Raw genomic sequence first — 25,995 nt, 5'->3', positions numbered from 1 at the left:
CCTCCTGGACGCCTCCCTGGTGAGGTGTTCCGGGCACGTCCAAACGGGAGGAGGCCCCGGGGAAGACGCTGGAGGGACTATGTCGCTCGGCTGGCCTGGGAACGCTTTGGGATTCTCCCGGAAGAGCTAAAAGAAGTGGCCGGGGAGAGGGACGTCTGGGCATCTCTGCTCAAGCTGCTGCCCCCGCGACCCGACCACGGGTAAGCGGAAGAGGATGGATGATTACATTACCTATCTCCGGGAATTCTCCATACATTTGTCCTAGTCATTCATTGCCAAAATAAAAGGCCATTTTAAGCCAAATGTAGTATTAGTGTAATTGGAATGCTATAATTTTGCACATCATTGACCCATTTGTGCTGCTCTGGAAACGGGCCAGCATGTGATTCACTATTAAAGTATTTCAAAACCTTCACTCATCCATTTTTACTTACTCGACTGGTACAAAAGAAGTTCCACCAACATGTTTCTGCATTGTAGAAGACTTTACTTTTGTCTTTGAGAGGTAAATGCACGTTTCCTTATACGTTGTAAGAGTCTGAGTCTGAACGTTGAAAAACTTGTACTGTCAGGGTCTGCTGGTTTGCAGGACAATTGTGAGACTGTGCCGGAAGAAACTTTTCTACCTAAGTCATTCGCCCTCCAGCCAATTTCCTCTGGTTTGACCCAGACGTCCAATTAGAGGAGGAATCTGTTTGCTCTGTCAACCTTCTCTTTCCATCGCAGAGTTATGGGGAGCTGGAGCCTGACCTGGATGGGGTGCCATACCATTTCAGGCTATGCTTATGTAAACCCCAGCACTTGCTCCTACTGGCCAATCTCAAATCACCAGTTAATGTGACACATAAAGAAGCCTGAATACTTGGACAAAACCCACTATGAGAATGGATTAACATGCAAACCCAAGATATTTCATTGTCAAAAGAGCACACATGATCTGAACAGAAAGGGGAACACCAGATACCCAGCATTCAGTACTCAAAGTCAGTCCGGTCCCATGGCAAAGCCTTGAACCTTAGAGGGGAAAAACTGATTGTGGTGGAACTTTTGGGGCTGAAAAGTCTGTAGTTGGTCATGATGGCAAACACATTGGGGAGAAAAGTGTGCAAAGATGCCAATGTGAAGTATGGGAAAGGTGCTATATAAATATATTATTATAAGTGTGGTCTACCTGCCCATGTCCTTAACTCTGCTGCATTGTGTATGCTTGATGGTAGTACAGCGCTATGCAGACTTGTGACATTGGTCATGTGGGCCTAAAAACCAGTAAAGCAATTATTTAGATTGCGTACAAATTCTATTAATGTAATTGCTAATCAGTCCATGAAATGCATTGTGAGTTCAGGAAAGAAGACTATGAGATTTAGAGAGCCCTGCAAACAAACAGGCACACAGTGGTTTGTGTAGGTAGGTGCCAGTTAGTGGTAGAAGTTGAAGTTCAATTGTCTATTTTCATGAGATAACAGTTTATTTACCAAGCCCTCCAGTGTGAGTGTGAAGCACACTGCAGGATCATTTTGATTGAGGGGCAGTCATGAACATGAGAACTTGGGAGGCATGCCTGGGGAAAGAGCAACATAAAGGTATTTGGTGCAAGTCTGGGCAATCTGCTTGAGTCGAGTACATCTCGCATGAACCATAGAGCACATCTAGGATCACAAGGGCTATTTTAAAATTAAGATACTGTAGAAACCTTCTGATTTCGCTGAATTAGTAACCGAGCATTTCCTGAAGGTGACTTGCTCACTGACTGGAATGGGGGTCCAGTTAAGATGCATTTCTGGGGAAGTTTGGAGAATGGATTTTCCATGCATCATTGATCTTCTGACCGTCCAGGTCAGGTTGAAGCAGCACCAGGGCCTCTCCCAGTGGCATCTACTTGCACATCCATACATTCTTTTTTTGCAGGGCCAGTTTAGAGCTGCCAGTCAGCCTATCACTCATTGGATAACATGGGAAGAAAACCAACACAGTTAGAGAAAAGACTGCTGTGGGCTGCACATGTTGCATGCTGAGCACTGTGTACTTTTATTACTTGTTTTTGTAGGGTGGGCAAAAGTAATTTTACAGTTGGGATTACTTGAAACAGTTTATTGTTGTATTCTTATGTTTTATTTTTTATTTATTTGTCTCATTTATCATATTATTATTATTATTATTGAAGTGTGCTTGAGTGTAGCAAGTAGACTACAAGAATGTGTAAATAGTGAAGGCATGTAATTTGAACACCTGCGAGGCTGTACCTAAGTGCACTGTGCCATTGTGACGATCTTTTGAGTTAATAAAGCTATTGTAATCATAACCTGCATGTCTTTTTTCCATGCAAACAACTGTAAACCTACTTTCGCCCACCCCTGTGCTTTTGCCTACTGTTCCCAGGAGCCATGCACATACGCATTTCATTGTCCTACAGTATGTACACATAAGAGGTAACTTGGAGGTGTAGATTTGAAGCCATGACTCGAGCTTTGAGGCAGCAGCACTAACTCCTACACCACCAAGCTGCCCTGAAATAATTTTGAATTCTTGTTTTTGTGTTGATCGCAGGACAAAGTGTTCTTTTGCATGTGCATCTGCTTTCTTCCAAATGGATCTGACGCCTTGTGACTTTATAAAGGACTTGCGTGGGATCAGAAAATGCACCTATTTATGTATATGTATTTATGTATAGGCTGGAGGGCTGTCAAGAGGCAGGGCCTGCTAAAGCCCATTGCGGCACTTTTTGTGTGATTTTGGGCTATACAAAAATAAATTGTATTGTATTGTATTTTGTGTGTGTGTGTGTGTGGGTGGAGTGGTGGCTCTGAGGCTAGGGATCTGCACTGGCAATCAGAAGGTTGCTGGTTCGAATCCCGTAAATGCTAATAGGGACTCTGCTCTGTTGGGCCCTTGAGCAAGGCCCTTAACCTGCAATTGCTGAGTGCTTTGAGTAGTGAAAAAAGCGCTATATAAATCCAAAGAATTATATATATAATATATACTAGACAAAGAGCCCGTTTTGACAACATAAGATGAAACGGGCACGAGTGGAATAGTAATAAGTATAAGCATCACAAACCTGATATAGGTGTATTGAATGAATGCGTAATTAGGGCTTGAGCTGTAGTCGAAATCGCCTTTCAGGCCTCTAGAGCTTTAATCGAAGTCGCCTTTCTCTTTGAATTTTTGCGGCCGTAAATCTGCCGCCTCCTGCGATGTTGGGGTTGGATGTCGGTCGAAGTCGCCTTTCTCTTTGAATTTTCAAGGCTGTAAATCCGCCGCCTGCCACGATGTTGGTCTCGTAAGGTTTTTCGGGCAGCTGTGCAGAAGGCGACTGCAGATTCGGCTTCGGACGGATGTGAGTGAGTGAGGAGACTGGCGAATTATGTATTAATATATATATATATATATAAAAATTTTTTTTTTTAAGCAACTTTGATTGTAATGAACAAGTGAACATAATCTACATGACAGCTCCTTTTAGGCTTTTTATAAAAGCAGGCACACATTAGTCTCATTAGCCCATGAAAGCAATAATGGCTGTCCCAATGCACTCCTGCGTATTTGTTTGCAGTTACTCTTGACATGCAAATGCGGTGTGCATTTAGTGACAAAGGTGTTTAAACAGCTCAAGTATTTCCACTCCTGTGTTTGTGTGTGCGTTTTTTTTTTTTTTTTTTTAAATATGCTTTAAGAGAAACCAAGCACTTGCCTATTTAGTCTGATTGATTCAAATTTGTGCATCGCAAAGCTGTCTTCGTTCATCCTCCCTATGCGGACTGTTTCAGTGGCTTGTTTAGTTTTCTGAACTTGCTCCATAGTGTGCATGAGAGATTTAAGAGAGAGGAGCAAAGCTGCTAAAAAAGAAAAGTGTTTTCTGTGCTAAAGCACAGTGTCCAGTTAAAGTGTACAAGCCTCATTTGTTTCACTTCATATTGCGGGCTTAGTATTTCAACACACTTCTCTTCATCTGTTCTGTAAGCACTGAGAATACGCCAGGGCCATGGTGATGGAACTGCAGATCTGTAAGTAGCATGTGGTAATTCTTAGAGCCACTTAAAATCCACATGACGCATGCATTGCCTCCTCCTCATCGAATGACATTTGGGTGTGCCATCTGAATAGTGGTGGCATGTTCTCTTTGTCTAGCTGAAGGCCACCTCAGACTGTTTAGTGATTTTAAATCCACCAGACGTGAGTGGGTGAGTCCCGTGGCAGACTTGGGTGTCATTGAGGGTTGGTTCTTGTCTAATGTCCTTCACTGCCAGTGCAAGTTTGTTAATTTACCCAAAACACCAGAATAGAATGATAAAAGTGCAGCAGAAACCGCCCTGCTGCTGTGTGCATATAGTTGGTACACACGTGTCCACTTCTGTACATTCTGGAAATGTCATGGGACACTTACTGAAATTTACATTCAGTAGGTCACCAGCGTGCGCCAGTTTGATGGTGCCATTGTGTCCATGCTGCATTTCTGTCAGGTGTCCCTCACGCAGGGAGTCTTGTCCGCTTTCCATTAAGACTATTTTAGTACATTACGGTTTCTTTCACAGACCCCAGGGGACCCCGACCTTCTGCTCTGCTCAAGCTTGTGCTCACCTTGCGGTGTTATTTTTGACACTATCTATTTACGGCCCTGCTTGTTATATAACGACATGTTAGGATTCATCAGGAGAGCCCCCTCGCTGACTCGGCACACCACCGGTCCCTGCGACACCGCCAGCTCGCCGGGTTATCTGAGGTCGCAGACTGACCCGTAACTTCGGGATCGCGCGTTCAGCGGAAAGGAGAGTGGAGGTCTGACGCGCGCACACGGAACGCCGGGGAGGTCTGCGCAGGTGTGGCCGGGCGGGTCGCCTGACTGAGCCAATCCGTGCGGCAGTTTTCACGCAGACTCGCGTCAGGGAACATCACCTCATGAGGTGCGACACACCCCCCGACATCTCAAAAACGGAGCCGGGAGCCGAGCGACGCGAAACGGCGCACCTCGTGGCAGAGTTTTGTGTTTGTTAACGTCGCGGCCATGCATTGGGTCCTGTGTCTGCTCCTGGCGGCCCTGTTCGCCTCTTCTCGCTGTGCCGGAGCGCCCGAAACGTTCTGCCATCGCGAGCGCGGCGACTCCTCCGGACGCCGGCATCTCACCTTCTTGACGCGCCGAACTGGGCAACTGGAGCTCGTGCAGAGTATCTGGGGGCCGGAGAAGAACGGCCAGGGGCTCCTGGAGTGCGCAAACAGCGGAGATCCGGAGCTGACCGAGTCTTACCTGTCCCTTTGTGAGGAAGCCGAGCCCGCTACCCCGCGGGGTTTGCGAGATGCCGCTTACCTGGCCGGCGAGGACAGTCCATGCGTGGATTCATCAAAAAGTGCTTTTCGGCGCAAGAGAGAGCTGCCAGCCGCGAGGCACAAGCGGAGCTGGATGATCCCCGGGACACTGTGGTGCGGGACCGGGAGCGTCGCTGCCAACTTCACTGATCTCGGTAAGAAAGTGTGAAGCGCCAGTGAAATGGTCCTCGTATTGCAGCGTTTGCCGATCCAGTTTCCCCTACCTTTATGGACCTTTTTGCCTGGTATTGTCTCTTAAAGCTTTTCTTTCTGTTTTACAAAGAGGCCACACACTGTTCAGTTGGCATACGTTTTATTCTGCCATATCGCCCCATTTTTGAATCCAGTTCTGTTCCTGGAGCTGTAGTAGCTGGAATATGTTTACAGTCAATAAGCATGCGCCTTCCATGGAGCATGTAGACCATTGTGTGGTGCACATATTGACAGAATTATCCTGGATGTCCTCGGGATTTTCCAGGAAAATCACAGAGGTAACCTCCGCCACAAGGACTGAACCGTTTTGCATGGTGTTGGGTGACAGCAGCACTATACATGTTCTCCACTGTGACACCTTTTTATCTTTAGGCTGATTAAATCCTGGCAAAGTGCAGAACTAGCCGGGTTCAACATGGTTTGCCAATGGAAGGACCCCTTATGAACATGAAGGGGGGGGGGGGTGGGATTGGCTGGTTTAAGGGGTGAACAGAGCCCCTGCCTTGTGCCATTTGCTTAATTGCCGGTTTATCCAATCAGCTTGCAAGATGAGTACATCAAGTGCCTCCTGTGCTAATCAGTGTTCTTCTTTTACAGGTACATTTCAATAGTGTTTGTGCTCCGTTAAGGTGTCATAGGAATTGTCTGGTGCCGAGACTGAAGTGCCGATTTCTTTTTCACTTTTTTTTCAGGTGTCTTTGATCAGACTGACAAATGCTGCAGAGAACACGACCACTGCAGACACACAATCTCAGCATTCAGCCTAAAGTATGGTGTCTTCAACCGTCACCTCTTCACAGTGTCACACTGTCAGTGTGACCGAAGGTGAGACTGCATTGAAGCCCTTTGGCTCAGTAAATCATACTTCAAGGAGGTGCCAGCTGGTACATGTAAACCATGTTCAGTGGAGTCCCATTCATGTTTTTGATGTGACACACAAACCCTTAAAGGTCCAAAAGTGGCATTTAAGAAGTCTTCACTTATTGTGTCACTGGATTATCTGGTTGCTGGTGCTTCTAACGCGACCCCATTGCCCAAGATGAACTCTCAAAAGAGAAGGTTTCTGTATTGTTTGGGTGTGCTTAGGTAACAGACTGAGGAGAAGCTAAATATGATGTCTTTCATCTGAGATGCAGTTTTCTTTTCAAGTTTATTCACACAGTATATATATTTGCAAAAACAAAAAAAACAGCTTTTCATAGCATTAAACTTGAGCTTTTTATGAGTTCAGTTAAGGCAAACTACCAAGTAACAGTGGTTTTAGCTTGTACAAAGTATTTAGATCCCAAGTTTCCCTATTTACTGTATTGACAAGGCACCAGTGGCACACAGACTAGGAGGACATGAAAGGATCTGCTCATCCAGTATTTCAGCAGCACAACAGGTGGTCCACATTTATAGCTAAGCAGCAAGGCCGCTAGACAGCAAACCCATCCTCACCCTCAGTTACGTGTTGTACCCTAGTGAAGTACACGACAGGCACACTGCCCAGACCTTAAAAGTGCTCTCTGTTTGCAGATTCCGGAATTGTCTCCTTGGCGTCAATGACACCGTCTCCAATTTGGTTGGCTATGGCTTTTTCAACGTTCTCAAAGTTCCTTGCTTTGTGTTTGAATCCAGGATGCAGTGCACCCGCTTATATTGGTGGGGAGGGTGAGTGTTTTTTTTTTTTTTTTCTCCCTTATCATTGCATGCTTAATAAATGAAAAATGAATGTGAAATGGCGTGTGCTCCTTGAACGGGTGCCAGGCCTCAAAACTGCATGTGTATGAAGAGGAGTTGTCCTTCAAGAGGTATGGAGGCTGCAGGGACCGGAACATTCAACTTGTCAACTCTGTGTGACCTTGAGCCAGTTTCACAAATATGTGAAGGATGTGTTGCAGTTGTCCTTGTGAAGCACACCTGCATGCTATATGAAACAAACACCGAATTCAATTAAAGTGTCAGGGTTTCACCTTGTAACCATCTTTTCAGAATATTCCTGTCATCAGCCAGTAAGTAAAAGCCATGCGCAGTAACGCACATCGTTTGTTTTTTTTTGGTTGTATGGTATGATGCTGCACACCTGGACGTGCGTCTCAGGCAGGTAATCAGGCAGCTTCAGCGACACAGCCTACACGTGTCATTTTTCTTCTCCATTGAGAACCTAAATCACAGCAAATCCAGGTGTCAAGCCTGCTTCATCTTGTTCAGAGAGGCTGCCAAGCAGGAACGTTCCCCAGTTGCCTCCAGTTGACCACGTGCTACACCCAAATCTAGGGCGGTGTCCTCAGAAAGCAACTCTGATTGGCTGGTGACGACTGGCATGACACTGTTCACATCCTGACAGCGTGGGAATCGTTTCCACACAAAGAACTTGAAGGAGGAAGTTTCTGAGTCATCAGATAGGTGCGTGAAATTGCGATAAGCTCCAAGATCATATCACAAATATTAAAAAGCACATTAATGAGACTCCAGGCTTTCATCAGCCATTATCAGAATTGCTTTATTGGTCTGCTGTATTAACCCTTTGCGTGTAAGTCTGCATGTTGTACTTTGGTGCCTTTCCACCTCTGGTGGCCAGCAGAAGGTGTTGATTCATTTCCGTGCCTTTATGGGGTTAAGGGAAACTAACTCTCAAAGTACACACTTGTTAGATACTTAGTTAAGCAATGGCAAGACTAATATTTTTAGGAGTTATGTTTTACCCATGAAGCTGCAGATGCACAAATGTGGGTATCGGGAGTTGGAATGTTCTAGAAATGTCTCACTTCGTTAATGAGCATTGCATGGTTTTGATTGATAGGTCTATTTTTCCACCTGCCGGCCGAAAATGTAGTAGAAACCAAGTGCTTGATCAGACAAGTCCGGCGTGACCTCCACTCCAGGACGGCGGCAGGCTTGCTTGCTTGTTATCCGTAGTGTTAAGTCGTGAACGAGCACGTGCATCACCTCAACAAGGGTGAACAGATGTTTAAAAAAAAAAAAAAAACAATATATATTATGATGCAAGACTGTATATTGAACAAATGGAAGATCTAGGAGGAGGAAAAATCTTCACCCAAGCTTCAGTTTGACTGAGGCTCTTGGAAAATGAAAGAGTAAAACATGAGTGTTTAGCATTATTGTGTATTCGTGGTTCATGCAGAAAGAGAAGACAATCCAGTCCTCATTCTTTTATTTGTTAACCATTAAACAGAATCTTTCAGGAGAAAGAAAGAGTCCTTCCTGGTTTATGTCCTACTGACGTTCATGCAGTAGTAACCACCTGATCCACTTTGATTTCAGTGTGCAACTTGTTTTACGGGAGGTCAATTCTTGTTTTGTCATATTTTTTTTTTTTGCCTGTAATTGATTTGCAAACAGAGCTCTGTTCAATTTGCTTTTAATGCTTCTTAGATATAGGTGACACTGCAGTTCAGTAGGTGGAGAGACAGATTTCAAAGTTATCAAGCTGTTCCCAAAAATTGAAAGCCTGCATTGTTTGCTTTCCCCTCCTCAGATGCAAGAAACAAAGCCAAGCTCCTTTTGCTCTTCTCCGTGGCCCTACAAGGTACAATTCCACATACCCTGAGGAAGAAGACAAAGACATGGGTTGGAGGTACAACAAATCACAACCCAATATGCCAAAAGAGACTCTTCTCACTGCCAAGCCACTTTCTAAACAAGGGGGAGCACAACCCCCTAAACAGAGCACAGCACAACCATTAAGTAAAGGAAACCAGAAAAGTCCAGCTCAAGGAACGAGACAAAGAACGGAGAAGCAAGGTGTGACGAGTCATCAAAAAGGGAGCAAAAAGAGAGGGCAAAGTAAACTCGACTCGAGCGGGCAGCAGGCTGTCAAGACAGCGAAGCCCCCTGTGACTAGTAAAAATGTGGCCACCACATCATCAACAGCCACGTTTTACGATGGAGGCCAGTGGCTGAAAATCCACAGGGAAGAAAACGACCTTCCTACTGTAGAACCGGCATTTCTCGGCGACGATAAGTCGGAAAAGAGCGATGGGGTCGCACACAACCGCCCTTCACTTGTCGAAAGAAAAACTGAACAACACCGTAAGTACCATTATGCTTGTATTTGTCCTCTTCTGATAGTTTAAAGACAACAATCGGGTCTGACGTAAGTCTTTAGTCAGATTTATATACTAACGCATGATGTAATGAGGCTGTGTGACAGACATCACTAGTTCCCTTGTAGGGAGCCCAAGCTAATTTTAATAAGTGACACTTAGAGCTTGCCTGTGGTGGTGAAGTGGCATTTCAGTTGCACATTATAAAACCTCTGCCAGCCATTTTTTTATATGACATAGTGCCACTAGTGGTATGTAGCATGCCATGGATCATTTACAGAGTGAAGTGGGTTATTTAGAACAGGGTTTCTTAACCTTTAAGCCCACAGGATGACCCAAAGGCAGTAAAGGACTAGCTAGAATGCGCTGAAGTGTGCGTGATTAGAATAGCCCCGGGTGAAACGTGAGCAATTTGCAAAATGGGTGCGCCCCCCAACCTTGGTGAAACAAGTGCAATTGTAAACCGTGACTGAATTGACCAGTCACATTAAACATCAGAGCAGTAAAAGTTCATCAACATAATCAAGATGATGAGCAGCTGGAGGACTGCCATGGGAGGTGTACCTCGTAAAAAGTGTTGAGAAGTCAAAACGTGGATATAGTCCAAAATTGCACAAGTGTGAATCAGAGTTACAGTGTAGGATCAACTGACACATTTTTGGCAGAGTTTCCAAAGCTCTTAGTATAAAATATGGTGTGTGTGTGCGTGCAACATGATGAATAGCCGGTACTGCCGAAACTCATCAGTCATAAATAGGGTCTTCTGTCTGGATGCGAGTGGCAACAATGATGAAGCCACCCAGGGAGGTTCAGGAGGCTGTTCTGGACAGTGGAAGTAGCAAAGGAGAAGAAGCATTTGGCTTGAGTTGCATAACCATTAATAATGTCGGCTGTATGAGTGCTCGATTGTATAAAGAGGTTTATGTGGTGAAAGCGCAACAGACGGGCAGAGTTTGTGGTAAGGATTCAGAGGGCACAACATAAGGGACAGGAGTCTAGAGCCGATGGCTGAGTGGGAGTGTGGCCACAGTGTGTGATCTGAGCCAAGCTTGTGGCAGCTGCATTCTGAGCCAGTTGTGATATTACACAGTAAGACGATTAAAATACAAAAAAACGTAATTATTAAAAAAAAAAAAAAAAAAATCCTGCAATAGGGTTGATCCACTTGGGTTTTCTCAGGCCAATACCAATCACTGATTCTGTGCTATTTGTTACAGTCAATTCCAACAGCAGGACAACTGGGCAGGAGCCACTTTACTGCCACATTTTTGTCATTTTTATATTTACAAGCTCTGCAAGATGTCATCTTGATAGCACAGAAGTGGTGCCAGACCTTTTAGGTTCAGGTTGTGTGGCAGTTTACATTAATGGCTGAACCTACTTTTTTCAATATCCAGGGCAGTCGCATGTCTGCATTAAAAGTCAGTGGGATGTGATCCCACCAGATCAACACCAGATGTCGCTGTTGTGCAAAAACTGGTAAGCTACTTGCAGCAGTGCAACTTAATAAATTAAAATGTTTAGTATATCGGGAGAAGGATCCTAAGGATAGAGCTGCCAGGTAAGAGGAAAAGAGGAAGGCCTAAGAGGAGGTTTATGGATGTGGTGAGAGAAGACATGCAGGTGATTGGTGTGACAGAACAAGATGACGAGAACAGAAAGATATGGAAGAAAATGATCTGCTGTGGCAACCCCTAACAGGAGCAGCCGAAAGATTTAATAGGCTCCTTTAACATGCAAGGTCACCTTCCAATGAAGGTGTGAAGAGGATGGACAGGATTAGAAATGAGGACATTAGAGGGCCAACTCGGGTTGGACTGTTGGGAGACAAAAATCAGAGCGGCAGATTGTGTTGGTTTGGACATGTGCAGAGGAGAGATGCTGAGTGTAATGAGCAAAGGATGCTAAGGATAGAGCTGCCAGGTAAGAGGAAAAGAGGAAGGCCTAAGAGGAGGTTTATGGATGTGGTGAGAGAGGACATGCAGGTGATGGGTATGACAGAACAAGATGACAAGGACGGAAAGATATGGAAGAAGATGATCCGCTGTGGCAACCCCTAACGGGAGCAGCCAAAAGAAGTAGAAGAAGAATTGTCAACTTGGTCTCATCATTTATTTATTTATTTTTTTTAACGTCTCCAACATGTACTCAGCATAATTTCCTGCTTCTGGTTTGTGAAGTGGTATCGACATCTGGCACTGCAAGATTGCTCTGGGATGTTTTTTTTAATTGCTGATTTGCACTTTCAGTTTTGGCTATACTATACATAGAGACGAGAAGTCCAGTACTATTTGGTCTGTTATAGGTACAGGAGAACGGAGAAAGCAGCTAAAAAGTCAAGAATGCTTCAAGCCCATGACCTTACTCTGATCCGAATGGTGCTAAATAGTGCTATTTGCTGTTCGCTTGGCGCCAATACAGGGAGAGGTGCTGTTAAATCTGAAAGAAGCGCTAAGGAAACTTGCGGGTATTCCTGTCACTTCATACATAAGAAACCAGCAGATAGGCCAGGGAGTGACACTCCTGTTTCAAACTACCTTGATGTATAGTGCAAGTTTCAGTTGTTTTGTCAGCCTTGCACTGTCCAGCAAACACCGCCTGGTTGGTGGTAAGCACTGCTAGCAGAGACCCCCAGAGTCCTTGTGTTGAAGTTGTGCAGTGTGTGTTCCTTTTTCACCTCACAGGCGTTCACTTCTAAACTGGAGATGTTTTGATGGATTTTTGTGGAAACGGAGAGCATGTGAGCTTGCACATCTCACTAGTCATTAGCGGAATAGGAAGAGCGTGAGTAATTTTAAGTGAATGATGGAGATGTTTCCCCACGTAAAGGACTGGCATGTAACTTCAGAAAGTAAACTTAATTAGCTATGTTATTGCTGTATTTATGAACTGACCGATGTACCTTTTTGTTTGTACCGTTCATGTCCCAAAACATGTTACTAGATCTGCATGTCATTTCTAACCAGCTTAATCCAGACCAAGGTCGCAGGTGGGGCTGGAGCCTAACCCAGCCAGTAGAGGGTGCAAGACAGGAACAAACCCTAGATAGAGCGCCAGCCCATTGCGTGGCAAACACTGGGAACAATTTAGAGTTGCCAGTTCACCTAATCTGCCTGTCTTTGGACAGTAGGAGGAAACTCACACAGACATGGGGAGAACAAGAAAACTCCACATATAGGATGTTGAACCCTGGTCTCCTTACTCGCGGCAGCAGCGCTACCACTGTGCCCAGATCAACATTGTTTGTATAATTGTCGACAGGATTGTTTGCCTGATGTATTACAGTCACTGGTGCTCGTGGTCTAAGCCTTTGGTAGTCTCTTCTTCGCTCCTTTCTTCTGTGGAGGTGGAGTGGTTGTGCAAGCGTGATTTGTTTTAGTGTAATACCTCTGTGGTGGGATTGCCTAATTTGGTTTCCTTGTGTGAATATGGGGTGGCACCACCAGACTTTTTCATGCCAAGATACACGTGGAGTGACAGCTTGGTGGCTGCTTGATGACAGAGATTGTAGACTGCTATCCATTTTCATGTGTTGGTGTGTAATACAAAGAGCAGGCCCAGTCACACGTGTGTCTGTCTGTCAGAGGTGACTGTGGATACTGGACTCCTGCTGCTGGTAGGCCATTACAGTGTCAAGGCCGAGGCTGTCTTTTATTTGAAGGTTAGTGTGCAGGTTCAAGGGTTCCTGAGGTGGTATAGTTCTTCTACTTGAGATTGTAAACCACTGAACGTCTAACATGGAAACATCAAAGGCCATTGTCTCTTCAAAGATCTGTCACATTGCCTTTATTTGATGGCAATTTCTGTCACCGCTTTATATCTGGCTGAATAAAACTCCTGCCATCCACCTGAGCACAGTGCAGGCAAAAGCGGACAAGATTAGTCATGACAAGAATCTGGAACATCTAGATTTATTTCTGTGGAGGTCTGTCAGGGAAACTATTTGCTTGCAGGGGTACTTAAAAGCTTAAGATCTGATTTCTGACTCTTGTGTTTGAATGGAGGCTGTTTTTAACGCTCTAATAATTGGAATTTGATGAATCCCACTACAATAAAAAAGACTAAATTAGACTAAATCCAATTCAAAGTGAATGGCAAACATTGAGCCACGTCAGGCATACTGTATACATTATAGCATAGGTGCACAGTCCGAGTGAAGCTTTTCATTCTGACGTCAGTTAGGCAGGTTTTTTCATAATATAAAGTCCCACTCTCACTATGGGCCCCCAATGAAGCTGCCCACCTCTACTGCCTGTCTTATCCTAAATGTAGGCTTCTGTGCAGAAACATTCCCATTACTAGTTTTCTAATGTAAAAAAAAGGATAAATGAACCATGGAGGAATCAAGTGACGATACTTGTTATAAGTGTTCAGTTTAAGTATAAGTTTTCAGGGATATCGGAGGAAGTTGGTGAGGGGTTTTCTGATGGGCTAGGAGTCTGCCAGCTATGATTGGTATACATCTTATTTTTTTAACCAAATCACAAATCTGTGGTGGGCTGGCGCCCTGCCCGGGATTTGTTCCTGCGTTCCGCCCTGTGTTGGCTGGGATTGGCTCCAGTAGATACCCGTTACCCTGTGTTAGGATATAGCGGGTTGGATGCTGACTGACTGACAAATTCCATTTTGCAAGTCTAAACTTCAGTGCTAGTAAATATGTTGCTAACGGCTTTTAACACAAGAAGTTCCCAACAATGCTGTGGATAAATGCTGGAGGAGTCACGTGCATGTGGTGGGAGGCAGTCAGCCTCACAGCGTCATTTCGGTACACCCTCATGTCTTCATGTGAAGGACATTTCTCCTTTTAGTTTTACGCCTTTTCAACATGTGGCACCTACATTTTTTGTTGAGGACATGCTGGACCGGCTGAGGTTTACTGTGAGAACTAATATATCAGCAGATGACATCTGTATTGTGAAGTATCTCAGAATTAGAATCTCCTTTCACACCAGAGGTGTCAAAACGCCATAGCTTTATTTGTCAACTGTCATGATTGGGTGTTAAATTTGTGACCGCTGACAAGGAAGGACCAAAGGGAGATTAATAGTAAGAGATGAGCTGCCATGTCTGACAGCATGTAAAGCACTTTACCAGCATGGAGGGAAGTTACCATGGCAAAGCTGGGCTGGCATCTTTTCATGAAGCTCCGAGAGCTGACCCTGGGTAGACGGTTACTATCTCACACAGATGAATGCTAAGTAACAAGAACATGTGACAGTGAGAGAACCTGGAGAAACATGGGGAACCAAAATAAAAAACAAAAAAAAATTGGTATGGAATGGTTTCATGTAAGTTCCTGTAAGTGATACTACAGGAAATTGATTAACTGAAGATTTTAGAATACAATATGTCCGACTGTGCAGCAACATGCAGTCAAGTCATTACCTTTTGTTGTTCACAGACACCATTTTGAAATGAACGTTTCTTGATGGTTTGGATAAAATAGAATTGGAATCTGACCTGGACTTGACAACAAATGTTTGACCCCATTATATATCTAAATAAAAGTTAAAAAGAGGGTTTTTTTTTTTTTGTAATATCTGATTTTTCATATTCCAAGTTGTTTTCAGGAAAGGATTAGAATCGGATAAGAAGGGGAGAGTGAATTGAAGTACAAACACGTACTGCGGGAGATTCTCCATCTTACAAATGTGAATATTGCAGGAGGAAACCAGTAGGAGTGACTGTCAAACACGACTTCAGTTGGGGGGTGGTAATCTGAAATGGCACTTCATCTGAGGGGTGGGAGTTGTAGGGGTGTCATTTCCTTCACCTCTTTTTATTAAAAGATATTGCTCCTCTTTGTGTTTTATTGCTTTTATAATATTACATGTGGATCACAAATAAATTCATGGATAAAAGAGGAGTTTGAAGAGGCTGCTGCATTCTTGACCTGTTTATGAGGTTCATTCACAATATTTCATACCACAAAACAAAATCCATGTGTGAGCCTCTGGTAGAAAATACGTAGCATGGGGTCATCGTTGTGGTGTTTTGTTTGAGCAGAAGTGAAAAGGCTTCATTTATGTCCCTCTCATTACACGATATTGTATTCTTAGGTGCGTGTCAAAAGTTCTTAATTTGTCCATATTTGTCAGATCATTTAAATTAGGAGAATGAAGCACAGCAGACGTCTCCAGACTTGGCAGATAATCCAAGGCTGACGAAACCTCAAGTTAGTCAGGATGCATAGTGCCTGGTCAGACACGGGTCACACTGAGGTGTCGGAGTCTTGAGTGCCACCTCAAAGTCGTCTTTGTGTACACTGCTGTGCTGTTAGCGCTGGCAGACAAGTGATGTGGCATGTTGTGGTGCTCATCCATGCTTGCTGCGCCTTGCACCATTTCTCCAGTTACTCTTTCAGCTCTGACTGAGTGACTTGATTACAGCTAAACGTTTCTTAATCATCTGCCCCTTGTCTTGTGTGTTTATTGCACTTTGGAAGGGTCCACTTGTTTCTGTAAAATGAGCTACTGTACATTGTTTGCCCATTTCTTCTTCTTCTTCACATCAGTCCCTTACAGACAACTGCAAACAACCTGAAGAATCAGTTTGGATTAAATTTTACTTATTTACCATAAAGTCCATGCACTTTGATGAGCAATCCTTGTGGACATGGTGGTGTGGATTTCTTCTGGAATATGCTGCTCTAAACGTCAACACTTTATCTGTGGTACAAATCAAAATAAAGCAGAAAAAGACACAAACTATTAAATAGCAGTTACTTTAGGAATTTCACACAAGAATGATGATTCATTAAATAAAAGAATCCCAGTGTGCGTGAATTGTGTGTGACTGCCGACTGCATGCACAGGTTGTCTTTAAAGTGTCTGCACTGCACTTGCACCTGGTTTGGTCTGAAATCTGCTGACCTCATCTCCATTTATTTTTGTTTTTTGGTTCTTGTAATTAAAAGTGATAAGTGGTTAAATATTTTAGTCAAAATGAAAGATAATTAAGCTGTAAAGAGTTTAATTTTAAATTGAAGAATCTATTTTTAAAGTTGATTTCAGCTTTCTAAGGCTCAGCACTCTAATGACACAATCATTTCCATCATTCAAGTTTTCTATCTTATTTACTGCTGCCCTCTGCTTCTGTCACAGTCTCGGTAAACCTCATCTGTTTCAGAGTGGCCCCCCCTAGAATCACTGCTCAAGTGTGACTCAAGGTTGGCATCACCACTTATATGTCCTTGTGCTTTAATGCAGATAAACTGAAGAACTGTGGCTGTTACAAGCACCTCGATCGATGCGAGTACAAAATTCCACCTTACAAGAAGAGATTTGAATTGCATAACACCGAGTCCAGGATGCTGTACCACTGCAACTGCACACAAAGGTAAAAGAGATCTGTGGGGCAAAGGGTTGGGTGGTAAGGAGAGGGCCAGTCAGCTAGGATGAAACAGCAACTTGGGGGCCTTCTGTTGGACCAGGACAAGAACACTTGATTGATTGTCTCAGGGTGGGCTAATTTTATTGGCCAGTTCTTTTAAATTGCTTGTGAGTCTCCAGTTTTAGTATTTCAGACTGAGGTTTAGCATTGGATTATGGACTGGGTTAAGGATATTATTACCAACATGGATCTTTTTATTAGGATTAGGGGGCTAGGAGGATTTATAACATTAAGGATTGGGTTAGGTAGTGGGTTTAGTTTAGGGTTTTTGGGCAGAGGCAAGTTGAGTTGCTTTATTATTATTTTGATAATCATACAAAGAGGAGGAGTTTTTGGTACATGATGTACTTTGCAAGACTTGTTAGTGCAGCACAAAGAGTGATTCTCACTCCATTTTGGGTAGCGTGCCAAGAAACCAAACTCTTTCATGCTACAAAGTAAAATGGAGGACCCTCTCTATTTCAACACATGGCTGTGCGCGTGTCTCTTATACTAACTTGGTTTTATGAACAGCTGCAGAATCATAAAGGAGAGCTAACGCAGTAATGCATACAGTTCCCAATATGTCAATGAGTGCTACAGTAAGCAAAAAGTGGTATTGTGTGTACATCAGGAAAATATATAAATCTTACAAAACTACTTGAGATTTGGCCTGGTCCAGAGGATGAGGGTTTTTGGGCGACAGAACAGATGTAGCTCCTTAGTAGGTGCCAAGTTATTGAAAACTGCAGTTCTACATTCGGAAAAAGGAACCCACCGAGTGTGCAGTTCCACCAGACTTGGCGAGAGTCAGCCTGTTGAGCCCAGTGAAGCCACATGTCATCTGTAAGGCTAGGGAGGAAGTCCAACCTGGCTGCGTATTGGGTGTCTGCATACATAACAGTCTGAGCATATCAGTCGACACATCAGTCGACACAACTGCTGCATAGTTGACTCTTCAGAATCGTGTTTTTGTAATATTTAGTGTAATGGAATCTGACTACTACGGGAGCATTAGTGCCTGCTCTTAAGTATTCAATGTAATACTTACCTGCTTTTGTTTTAGGTTGGCTCGGCATCTACGCAAGATGGGAGAGTCAAATGCAGTGGAGTCCCTGGCAGTCAGTTACATCTCCTTCTCCTGCTTCAATCTACAAACAAGAGAAGAGTGCGATTCAGGACGGTGAGCATAAGTTTCTTTTGCCATTATAAAGAATTGAGGAGTTGGGTCTGAAGTTGTGAAAGATGGCTGTGTGACCTAAAACCCCTGGGGAGTAGCGATGGCCTGAGTGGTGAAAGAAATAAATGAAGTATAAAAAAAAAGAAGTTTTGGGCGAGGAGTTTTTATTGTGAGTTATTCTAATGTGTAACTCATTGATAAGTGAGCCACTCGTGAACGGTCGCCATGGATGGTATTGTCTGGAGGCAGAGTGATTTTTCATTCACAACTTAATTCGCTTTCCTCAAAGACTGACCTAGAATGCCATGATAGCATTATATTAGGTTTGAAGATTTATTTTGTGCTGCTCACAGATATATTTCACTTGATTATGCTGTTAAATGCAGTTGTACAAATGAATAATGTGCAGCTGCAAAGGCTTACATCAGGCCAGCCGAGGTCTGTTTATAGACTTAGACGTTAAATGGTTATTTATATTCTGAATGTGTATGGTCTTCATTAAAAATAAAAATCCCAACATGCATTTTATCAAATAGTGATGTTAAGCATTCGTTTTTATTGTATTACACTACACATATTTTTACACCTATTTTTCAGGCTTTATGGCCTTTGCTCAAATTGCTTGAAATTTTCTCGCTGAATGTTGCATTTTTGTTAATCAAATTCTTTGCCTACCCAGTCATTTGAAGGCCCAATCTTGTATCCTTTTTTTAATTTAGGACCGACCCGCTAGCATCAGTTGCAGGCTCTCAAGACCCAAGGTGACTGACTGATTGCTCTTTTTCTCATGCAGATGTAGTGTGAAGTACACAGCAGTCCTCTCACGTGATCATCGCCTGCAAAGAGCCTTGAGGCTAAAGAAGAACGTGGAGAACCGAGCGCGTGTTGCGGCTGCTCCTAAAGTGAAGAGACAAGGCCTGTATGAAAACATTCAAATCAAAAAAGGGTTGGTGAAGCTGTACGACAAATGTTTGGAGATGGTCCATGCTGTCCAGCAGCAACAGTGACACCTGGGGTCCATTTTAGACTCGAGCTGAAGCTGACAGTTTTTCCAACCCTCATTCACATGCCTGAAAACTCATCTTTATATGGAACTGTGCTGGATGGATACGAAAACACAGCAGCCTGCCCTGTTACAAGCACACAGTCACAGGCTAACACTAAAGCAAGCTAAACACTTCACTAACACCCTTCCACATTTCAGTCTTGTAATTTTGTACTTAACCTCTTTGGAATTATCACGTGTAACAGAAACATGTCAACATAAACACAGCAGGGAAGCTGCCATATGATGCAGGTTTAGTGCACGTCCTTTAGGTGATATGCTTGGAAATGGTCACCATTACACGGCCCAACGTCACAATCGGGACAGTAGTAGAGTGTTTTACTATGCACTTTTATAATATGAGGGGGAGTCGAGCTAAAGTTAGAAAATGGAGCGTACCTTCACAAACCTGATCAGGTCATTTCTCAATGGAGTCTCCACCCTTCTCCTTGCACTTGAGACACCTACCTGGCAGTGCCAGCAGAATAAAAGGTTTGGTCCCGTCCTCGCCACCACTCATGCACCGCTTTCTTCACGTCATTATCTGTCTTGAATCGACGACCACCCAGATGGTTTTTTTTTTTTTTAGTGGTCCACCAAAAAAGGTGGAAATCACACGGTGCCAAATCTGGTGAATAAGGAGGATGTGGCGATACCTCAAACTTCATTTTCTCCATACAAGCCTTGGTATTCTTAGCAGTGTGTGTTTCATTGTCTTGCAGTCCACAAAAGGACTCCTTGAGACAACAGTCCCCACCGCTTCACAGTGGTCTCCAGCAAGTCACAGGAACTTGCACTAGTGACTGTAGTACCCATCGGCATGGAGTGTTTGATAATAACTCAGGTGCACGAGAGGTGGCGAGGATAAGAGAAAGCCTTATATTCTGCTGGCACTTCCAGGTAGGTGGCACAAGTGCATTGAGACTCCATTGAGAAATGGCATTATCAGGTTTGTGTAGGCTCGTTCCATTTTCTGATAAATCCCATTTTCTCATTTTATCTCGACTCCCCCTATTATTTGTTTTATGTGGCTTGTGCATGAGAATTGGCAATGCAGTGTAGCAAAAAATTGAGGTGCGGCCTGTGATGCCAACTCATCCACACCTTTACGTTTACCTGCAGAGCTGCTCTGACTTTGCATCACGTGCCAGCGTGCTTGTCCCTCATTTCGTCCGGCTCTGACCTGTACAGAGTTCAGGCTGTGTCTTTTGTGACAACGCGTCACTCAGTGTGTGTGGTCTACCTGACAATCAGATCGTATTACATGACGCATTTTCAGAGGTGCCATACTAAGACTTTTAAAGTTATATTTGAAGACATCACATTGCTTGGCAAAGTGGAAATGAAAGAAGTCTGTCCGACAAGTAAAGGCCACATGGCATTTCTGAATGGGGATACATTTCTAATACTCATTCAGTGCTGCATGCCACTTGTCATTTGTGTTTTTACGAGACGTATTTAAAGACTGCTTTTAATATTTCTAAGCATAGAAGGTCAAAGAACAACTTGTATGTTAAGTAATATTTAAGGATATGTTTGTAAATTATTATTAATTTATGTATTTTATATGCCTGGTTGGGCTATTTCATGATTACTGTTATAATATTAAGACAGCACTTGATCTAATTAACATACCAACAAGATGATCGCCTCCTATCCTCCACGCTCAAGTTTTTTTTTATGTTGCCCCCCCATGCTGTGCCCCCATGTACTCCTCAGTTTTACCTTCCTTACTGCAAACATTTTTTTTTTTGCCTTGCTGTCTGATCTTTGCCCGACACCCTCAGAATTATTTTGTGTTACTTACAGTGAAGAGAACTGATGGGCTGCCAACCAGAGCTCCTCTTCATTGCCCCTCATGTTGAAGTTCAGAATGTGCCGCAGCGTGATTCTGGGGGCAGGCACATGTTGTTAATATGTTTGTTATGTGTGTGGGTGCCTTGCATGTGACTCTGTGTGTGAGCTAAACCAGGACGGAGTTCAGCGTAGCGTGGTGAACACTTTCAACTGACTGAGCCATTCGTGTGTGTGTAAGAAGTACATAATGATGGGCACCACAAGAAATGACACCATCTGTTAACGTGACTCTGAATATTTACTGTTTATGTTAAATTTATTACACTGTAAATGGTATTTATAATTTATATGAAGAAAACGCAAGGGTAGGGATGGACTAATTTAATGTACTGTATATATTGTTTACATTGTGAATAGACGTGGACTTTGATGTCATATCCGGTGGGGCCGTCAGCCCAAGTACCGTTGGAGATGTCACCTCTCATTCAGCTTTGGTCATGATGCTGTTGTTGATCACTTAAGGAAAGCTGAATTTGTAACCACTGATTCACTTGCGACCCTTTACACCAGACGGACCCTTTTCCATAGTGAGGAGCAACGCAGGGTGCTTCACAAGTGCAGGAATGCATTACAATATGGAGCAGCGAAGGCCTGGAAGACTCTCTCAGAATCACTCAGTGGGACAGGGCTGGCAGTCCAGTATATGAGTCACTCTGCCACCCTGCCGGGCCCGCCTGTTAAACCTCAGGACAGAGACACATTCCTAGTACAGCTTTCAAAATGGCTGTAGAAACCCTGCCTTGCAAAGTCAAGACCATCCAGATGAGGAAGGGGGGACGGACAGGTGATTGTTAAGCCTGAGTGCCCGTCCCAGTGGGCTCAGGTGCTAATGTTGGCAGTAAACACCTTGTGAACCCCAAGCCTCTGATTCTAAACGAGACTCTTAAACCGTTCTCTGGATTAGCTGACTGAAGGCGATGCACAGGGGGTACGGTGCTTACAACTTGAATAACGGCGAGTGATTTCGTCTGACGGAAGAGTGTTCTTGACCAGATACCTCAGGAGCCAAGGGGGCATTTTGTCCTCACGATCTCAGTGGCCTTTTATAGAGAGATGTTCATTCTACACAGGACACCAGCAGATGTACAATGTCAATTATTTATATTCTGTAAATTGTGTATAGTTTTTAAAATATTTTGTACAGATGATTTCTTTAATAAAAGCAAAAAAAACTGTGAAGCTCTCACTTGTGTTCCTCAGTGAACGTTTCTCTCCATTAAAGCTGGACTCGGGACCAGGACAGTTACGGCTGAAGGCGACTGCAAGGTGAAGAAGCACTGGTAAATATCTGACATGTTTTTATTCCTGTCAAGCTGTAATAAATATATTATGTAGAAATGCAATTGTATCTGCCGTACTTGACAACAACAATAGTAATGCTTACCCTTTTAAGAAAAAAAACATTTGCTTTTTATGATGTGCTGCATTTGCTTGATATTCTGTGAGAAAAGGGTAACTGAGAAGCTAAACTCTTGTGCTGTGTTGTGGTTGGGTGGTCCGAAGTTGTATGTTTGGGGTCTTGTTGAGTTTATGGTTGGCGAGGAAAGACTGTTAGGCATTTTGTGAAATTTTTTGCTCACTGACCCAGTTTAGTCCAAATCCCATCTAGCTGCTCTGTTGACACCCGACATGTGAGGTGTTTGTGTTTATTTTCTTGAACAGTTTATATGAAATACTAATCAACGCAGGTTTACTTTTTAAATTCTGTAATTAACAGAAATCACAACCAAAATACAGCATTGTACACAAAGGGTCTATTGAGCTTCACCAGTCCTAACAGGTGACCATCGGTGGTGACGCCAGCACTGGCGAGGCTCTTGTTGCTTCACAGTCTGTTGATGCGGAGTGCAGGAGGAGATGACGTGATCTGTAAAGTGACACTCGGGTCACTAACGCTACGTTCACATTACAAGTCACATCGCTCAATTCCCTTTTTTTTTGCCCTTCTAGATGTTTCTAACGTGTCTGTCCACTGACGTACACATTGATATGTTTGTGCTCGAGTCATCTGTGTCACCAACAACAAAAACCAACACATTTGTGAGACGATTTGTGGTATTAAAACGGCCCCAGTGGATGTGCTGCTAGCTGGTGTAAGCATCACATTTTGCTCTGGAGGACAGCAAACGGTTTGTCAGGTGTTCATGAGCCAGTTCAGAAAAAAATTGGGCAGCTCTGGCTGGCACTACCTTACCAAGAGATGTGTGGGCAAGAGAAAGGAGGCAGCAGTGGTAGGACTGCGACTGTTGTCACACCCATAGGCCTCCTCCATTGTTGAGTTATGGCCCAGCCGGTGCTGGCTGATGATGATGGCCCTCAGTCCGACTTGTCATTCGTGTCACAGGTGACTCCAATCTGGGTTTTTGTGTCCACACAGCCCTGAAAACATCAGATTTGTGTCGTATTGGGCAAAAACAATGGTGCTTGAGTCACCTGAGCCTGGTAATGTGAGCGTAGCCTAAAGTACCAGTTGACGTCGATAACATAAGAAGACAGGAGAGAGTACTGGGGAATCAGACATGATGGGTCCAAAGTCAGTGACGGAGACACTGGAGAGGTTGGAGTTCACACAGGAATGGACTGAACTGTCCCGTCTCTCTACTGTACGAGTGTGGAATTCTGCCCCCATGTCACAATCCCACGTCCTTGGAGTTGTCTGACGGTGCCAGTGCACCATCGGGCGTTTTCCTCATCACCACTTTGTTCCTCTCATTGGGTTCAGGGGTGGTGACCTCAATGCCAGGTCTGCTGTGACCACTGCTGCGTGATGGAGGGGCCGCCATGCTGACCGGTGCCTCTGGCTCAGGTACAAGGCGTTCTCTTTTACTTCCGTGCCCCGCACGAGGAGAAGGGCTGCGGCCTTTGCTCTTGTCTCTGGATTTTGGTCGTAGATTAAGGCCTTGGAGTTTGGGTAGCACTGGACTGCGGCTCCTACTTCGTCGTCCTCGCTGCCTTGCTTTTCCCGGACTGGGGCTCCTAGATTTGGTTCTGAGCAAAACCAGGGTACTGTCGTCTTCAGAACTGTACTCGGAGCTGTCGGAGGGGCTGCTGCTGGGACTGGAGGTGGGAAGTGAGATCTGTGGAGGAAAGATAAAGGTCCTCTGTTAGTTTTAAGAAAAATGACGGTTACATTTGATCAGTGTGGACAGACGTGTATTTCTAACCTGGAAGGGTTCGGTTACTCCCACAATGGTACTCAGGTTGTTACTGTAGTATCCTAAAATGTACTCCCCTGAGCCTTTAGGCAAGGACTCCTCGGTGAATGACACCTGAAGGAAGAGAAAACAAAAAGTTGTAATAGTCGGTGACGTCTTGGTGCAAACGGGCCTAGTAGCTCGAGACCGCGGAGATTCTGGTTTGAGTTTTAGGCCGGTCAGTCCGCCAGCCTGCCTTTACCAGCTGTAGTAGTAGCAGGCCTTGTATGTTAGACTTCATTTAAGTAAGGACAGCCCAAACAACCCATCGAGTGTGTGTGTGTGTGCTGTAATGGATTCAGGCTGTGCGCATTTGACCAGAGTTGTGGAGAGAACATGGAAAAGGAAAAGATACGAGAGAAGAGATTGAGGGAGAACTCCAGAAAAGAAGAGGAAAGCCAGTGCCAGCAGGAGGTGGGCAGGCACGTCTCTGCTTCTGTTAGATGTGGACCGGACCACCAGGGTGACTGAACGGAGCTGTGATGTATGGAAGCAAAAGGCCGCATGTGTGCTAATTGGGGGAATTGGTGTGAAAAGCAGCCAGTGCTTCGTGCTTTGAACAGTCAGTGGTGCCAGTGCTGCCTGAGGAAGCTTCTGGAAATATTGACAGTTACGGGTGACTGGCACATGTAACTGGGGGACACAAAGTCCTGTAAGGCAATCTAATCACAGTCCCAGGTGGCTTTTTTAACTTTATGTATTGATAAAAGTTCATTTTTTTGCTGCCTTGTGTTCGTTCCTGGTGGATTTTCTTCTTAGTTCATCCTATAGGGCCTGTGCTCGGACCCCCCCAACCCCCCCCCCAGACAGCCTTCTACTTGTGTGACGGGGGGGAATTGCTGGTATATCCTGTCTGTGATGACACGTTATGCACCAGCCCCTCGGTCGTTGAGTTGCATTTTAATTAAAAGTGAAGTTAGTGTTCAGTCGCTAACATCTTATTAACCATTTAATACTGAAGGACGTTTGCTGTGCTCCCCTCAAGCCCATGTCACGTTTTTGTGTGAGGCATGTCAGACTCGCCGTTGGACTGTCACGTTTACCGAGCAGTTGTGCTTCCTCTGCCCTTTTTATGACAGCCAAGCAACGTGCTGCCGGACTTCGCTGCTGCTGTGTGTTTAGCAATAGTCGTTTTTTACCTTCTTGTATATGAAGTACAGGTAAAGGTTTATAATCGTCCAAAGATTTTAATGAATCGCAATGTTAGACCTCCCTGAGTCCGAAAATACTACTTTGGGAATTATGTCAGTGTGTGTGTGTGTGTGTATAAACACGATAACTTGAGTACACTTTCACTTTGGTCAGCCAAATTTGGCACACTAGTGTCGGGTACGGGCTCGCTTCCCGGGTCCTCCCTGTGTGGAGTTTGCATGTTCTCCCCGTGTCTGCGTGGGTTTCCTCCCACAGTCCAAAAACATGCAGGTGAGGTGCATTGGCCATCCTAAATTGTCCCGTGTGTGTACTTTAATGTACTGTATATACAGCGCGTTAGACCAACCTGTTCATCGGTGACGTTTGCTTATTTCTTTTCAGAATATTAACTCCTTACTTTTGCTTGACTTGCAAATTGCATTATTATGGTGATAATATTTTAGACTCTGCTAGAGTTAGATAATATTATAAGTTATGTATACAGTTTGTTGTGGTGGGCTGGCACCCAGCCTGGGGTTTGTTTCCTGCCTTGTGCCCTGTGTTGGCTGGGATTGGCTCCAGCAGACCCCCGTGACCCTGTAGTTAGATGTAGCGGGTTGGATAATGGATGGATGGATGGTGTCGGGTACAAAA

General features: G+C 44.2%; 2 protein-coding genes across 2 annotated transcripts in view; one reads left to right on the top strand and one right to left on the bottom strand.

Annotated features, from left to right (window-relative positions):
* Nucleotides 1–4,655: 4,655 nt before the first annotated feature.
* On the top strand, nucleotides 4,656–22,182 carry pla2g3 (phospholipase A2 group III). The gene is made up of 7 exons (XM_028824304.2): nucleotides 4,656–5,456; nucleotides 6,207–6,339; nucleotides 7,033–7,167; nucleotides 8,996–9,549; nucleotides 16,772–16,901; nucleotides 18,001–18,117; nucleotides 18,908–22,182. Exons 1-7 carry the CDS (start codon nucleotides 5,003–5,005, stop codon nucleotides 19,119–19,121), a joined length of 1,737 nt encoding a protein of 578 aa, XP_028680137.1. The 5' UTR covers nucleotides 4,656–5,002; the 3' UTR covers nucleotides 19,122–22,182.
* Nucleotides 22,183–22,705: 523 nt separating this feature from the next.
* inpp5jb (inositol polyphosphate-5-phosphatase Jb) overlaps nucleotides 22,706–25,995 on the bottom strand; it is a 55,640-nt gene continuing 52,350 nt past the window's right edge. Inside the window, 2 exon segments of the mRNA XM_028824288.2 lie at nucleotides 22,706–24,093; nucleotides 24,181–24,285. Coding sequence (XP_028680121.2) covers nucleotides 23,647–24,093; nucleotides 24,181–24,285 — 552 coding nt within the window. The 3' untranslated portion in view covers nucleotides 22,706–23,646.

This window comes from Erpetoichthys calabaricus, chromosome 18, assembly GCF_900747795.2.
Source record: "Erpetoichthys calabaricus chromosome 18, fErpCal1.3, whole genome shotgun sequence".
Classification (NCBI taxonomy): domain Eukaryota; kingdom Metazoa; phylum Chordata; class Cladistia; order Polypteriformes; family Polypteridae; genus Erpetoichthys; species Erpetoichthys calabaricus.
The sequence above is the reverse complement of the archived record's forward strand: the minus strand, read 5'-3'. Positions and strand labels throughout refer to the sequence as shown.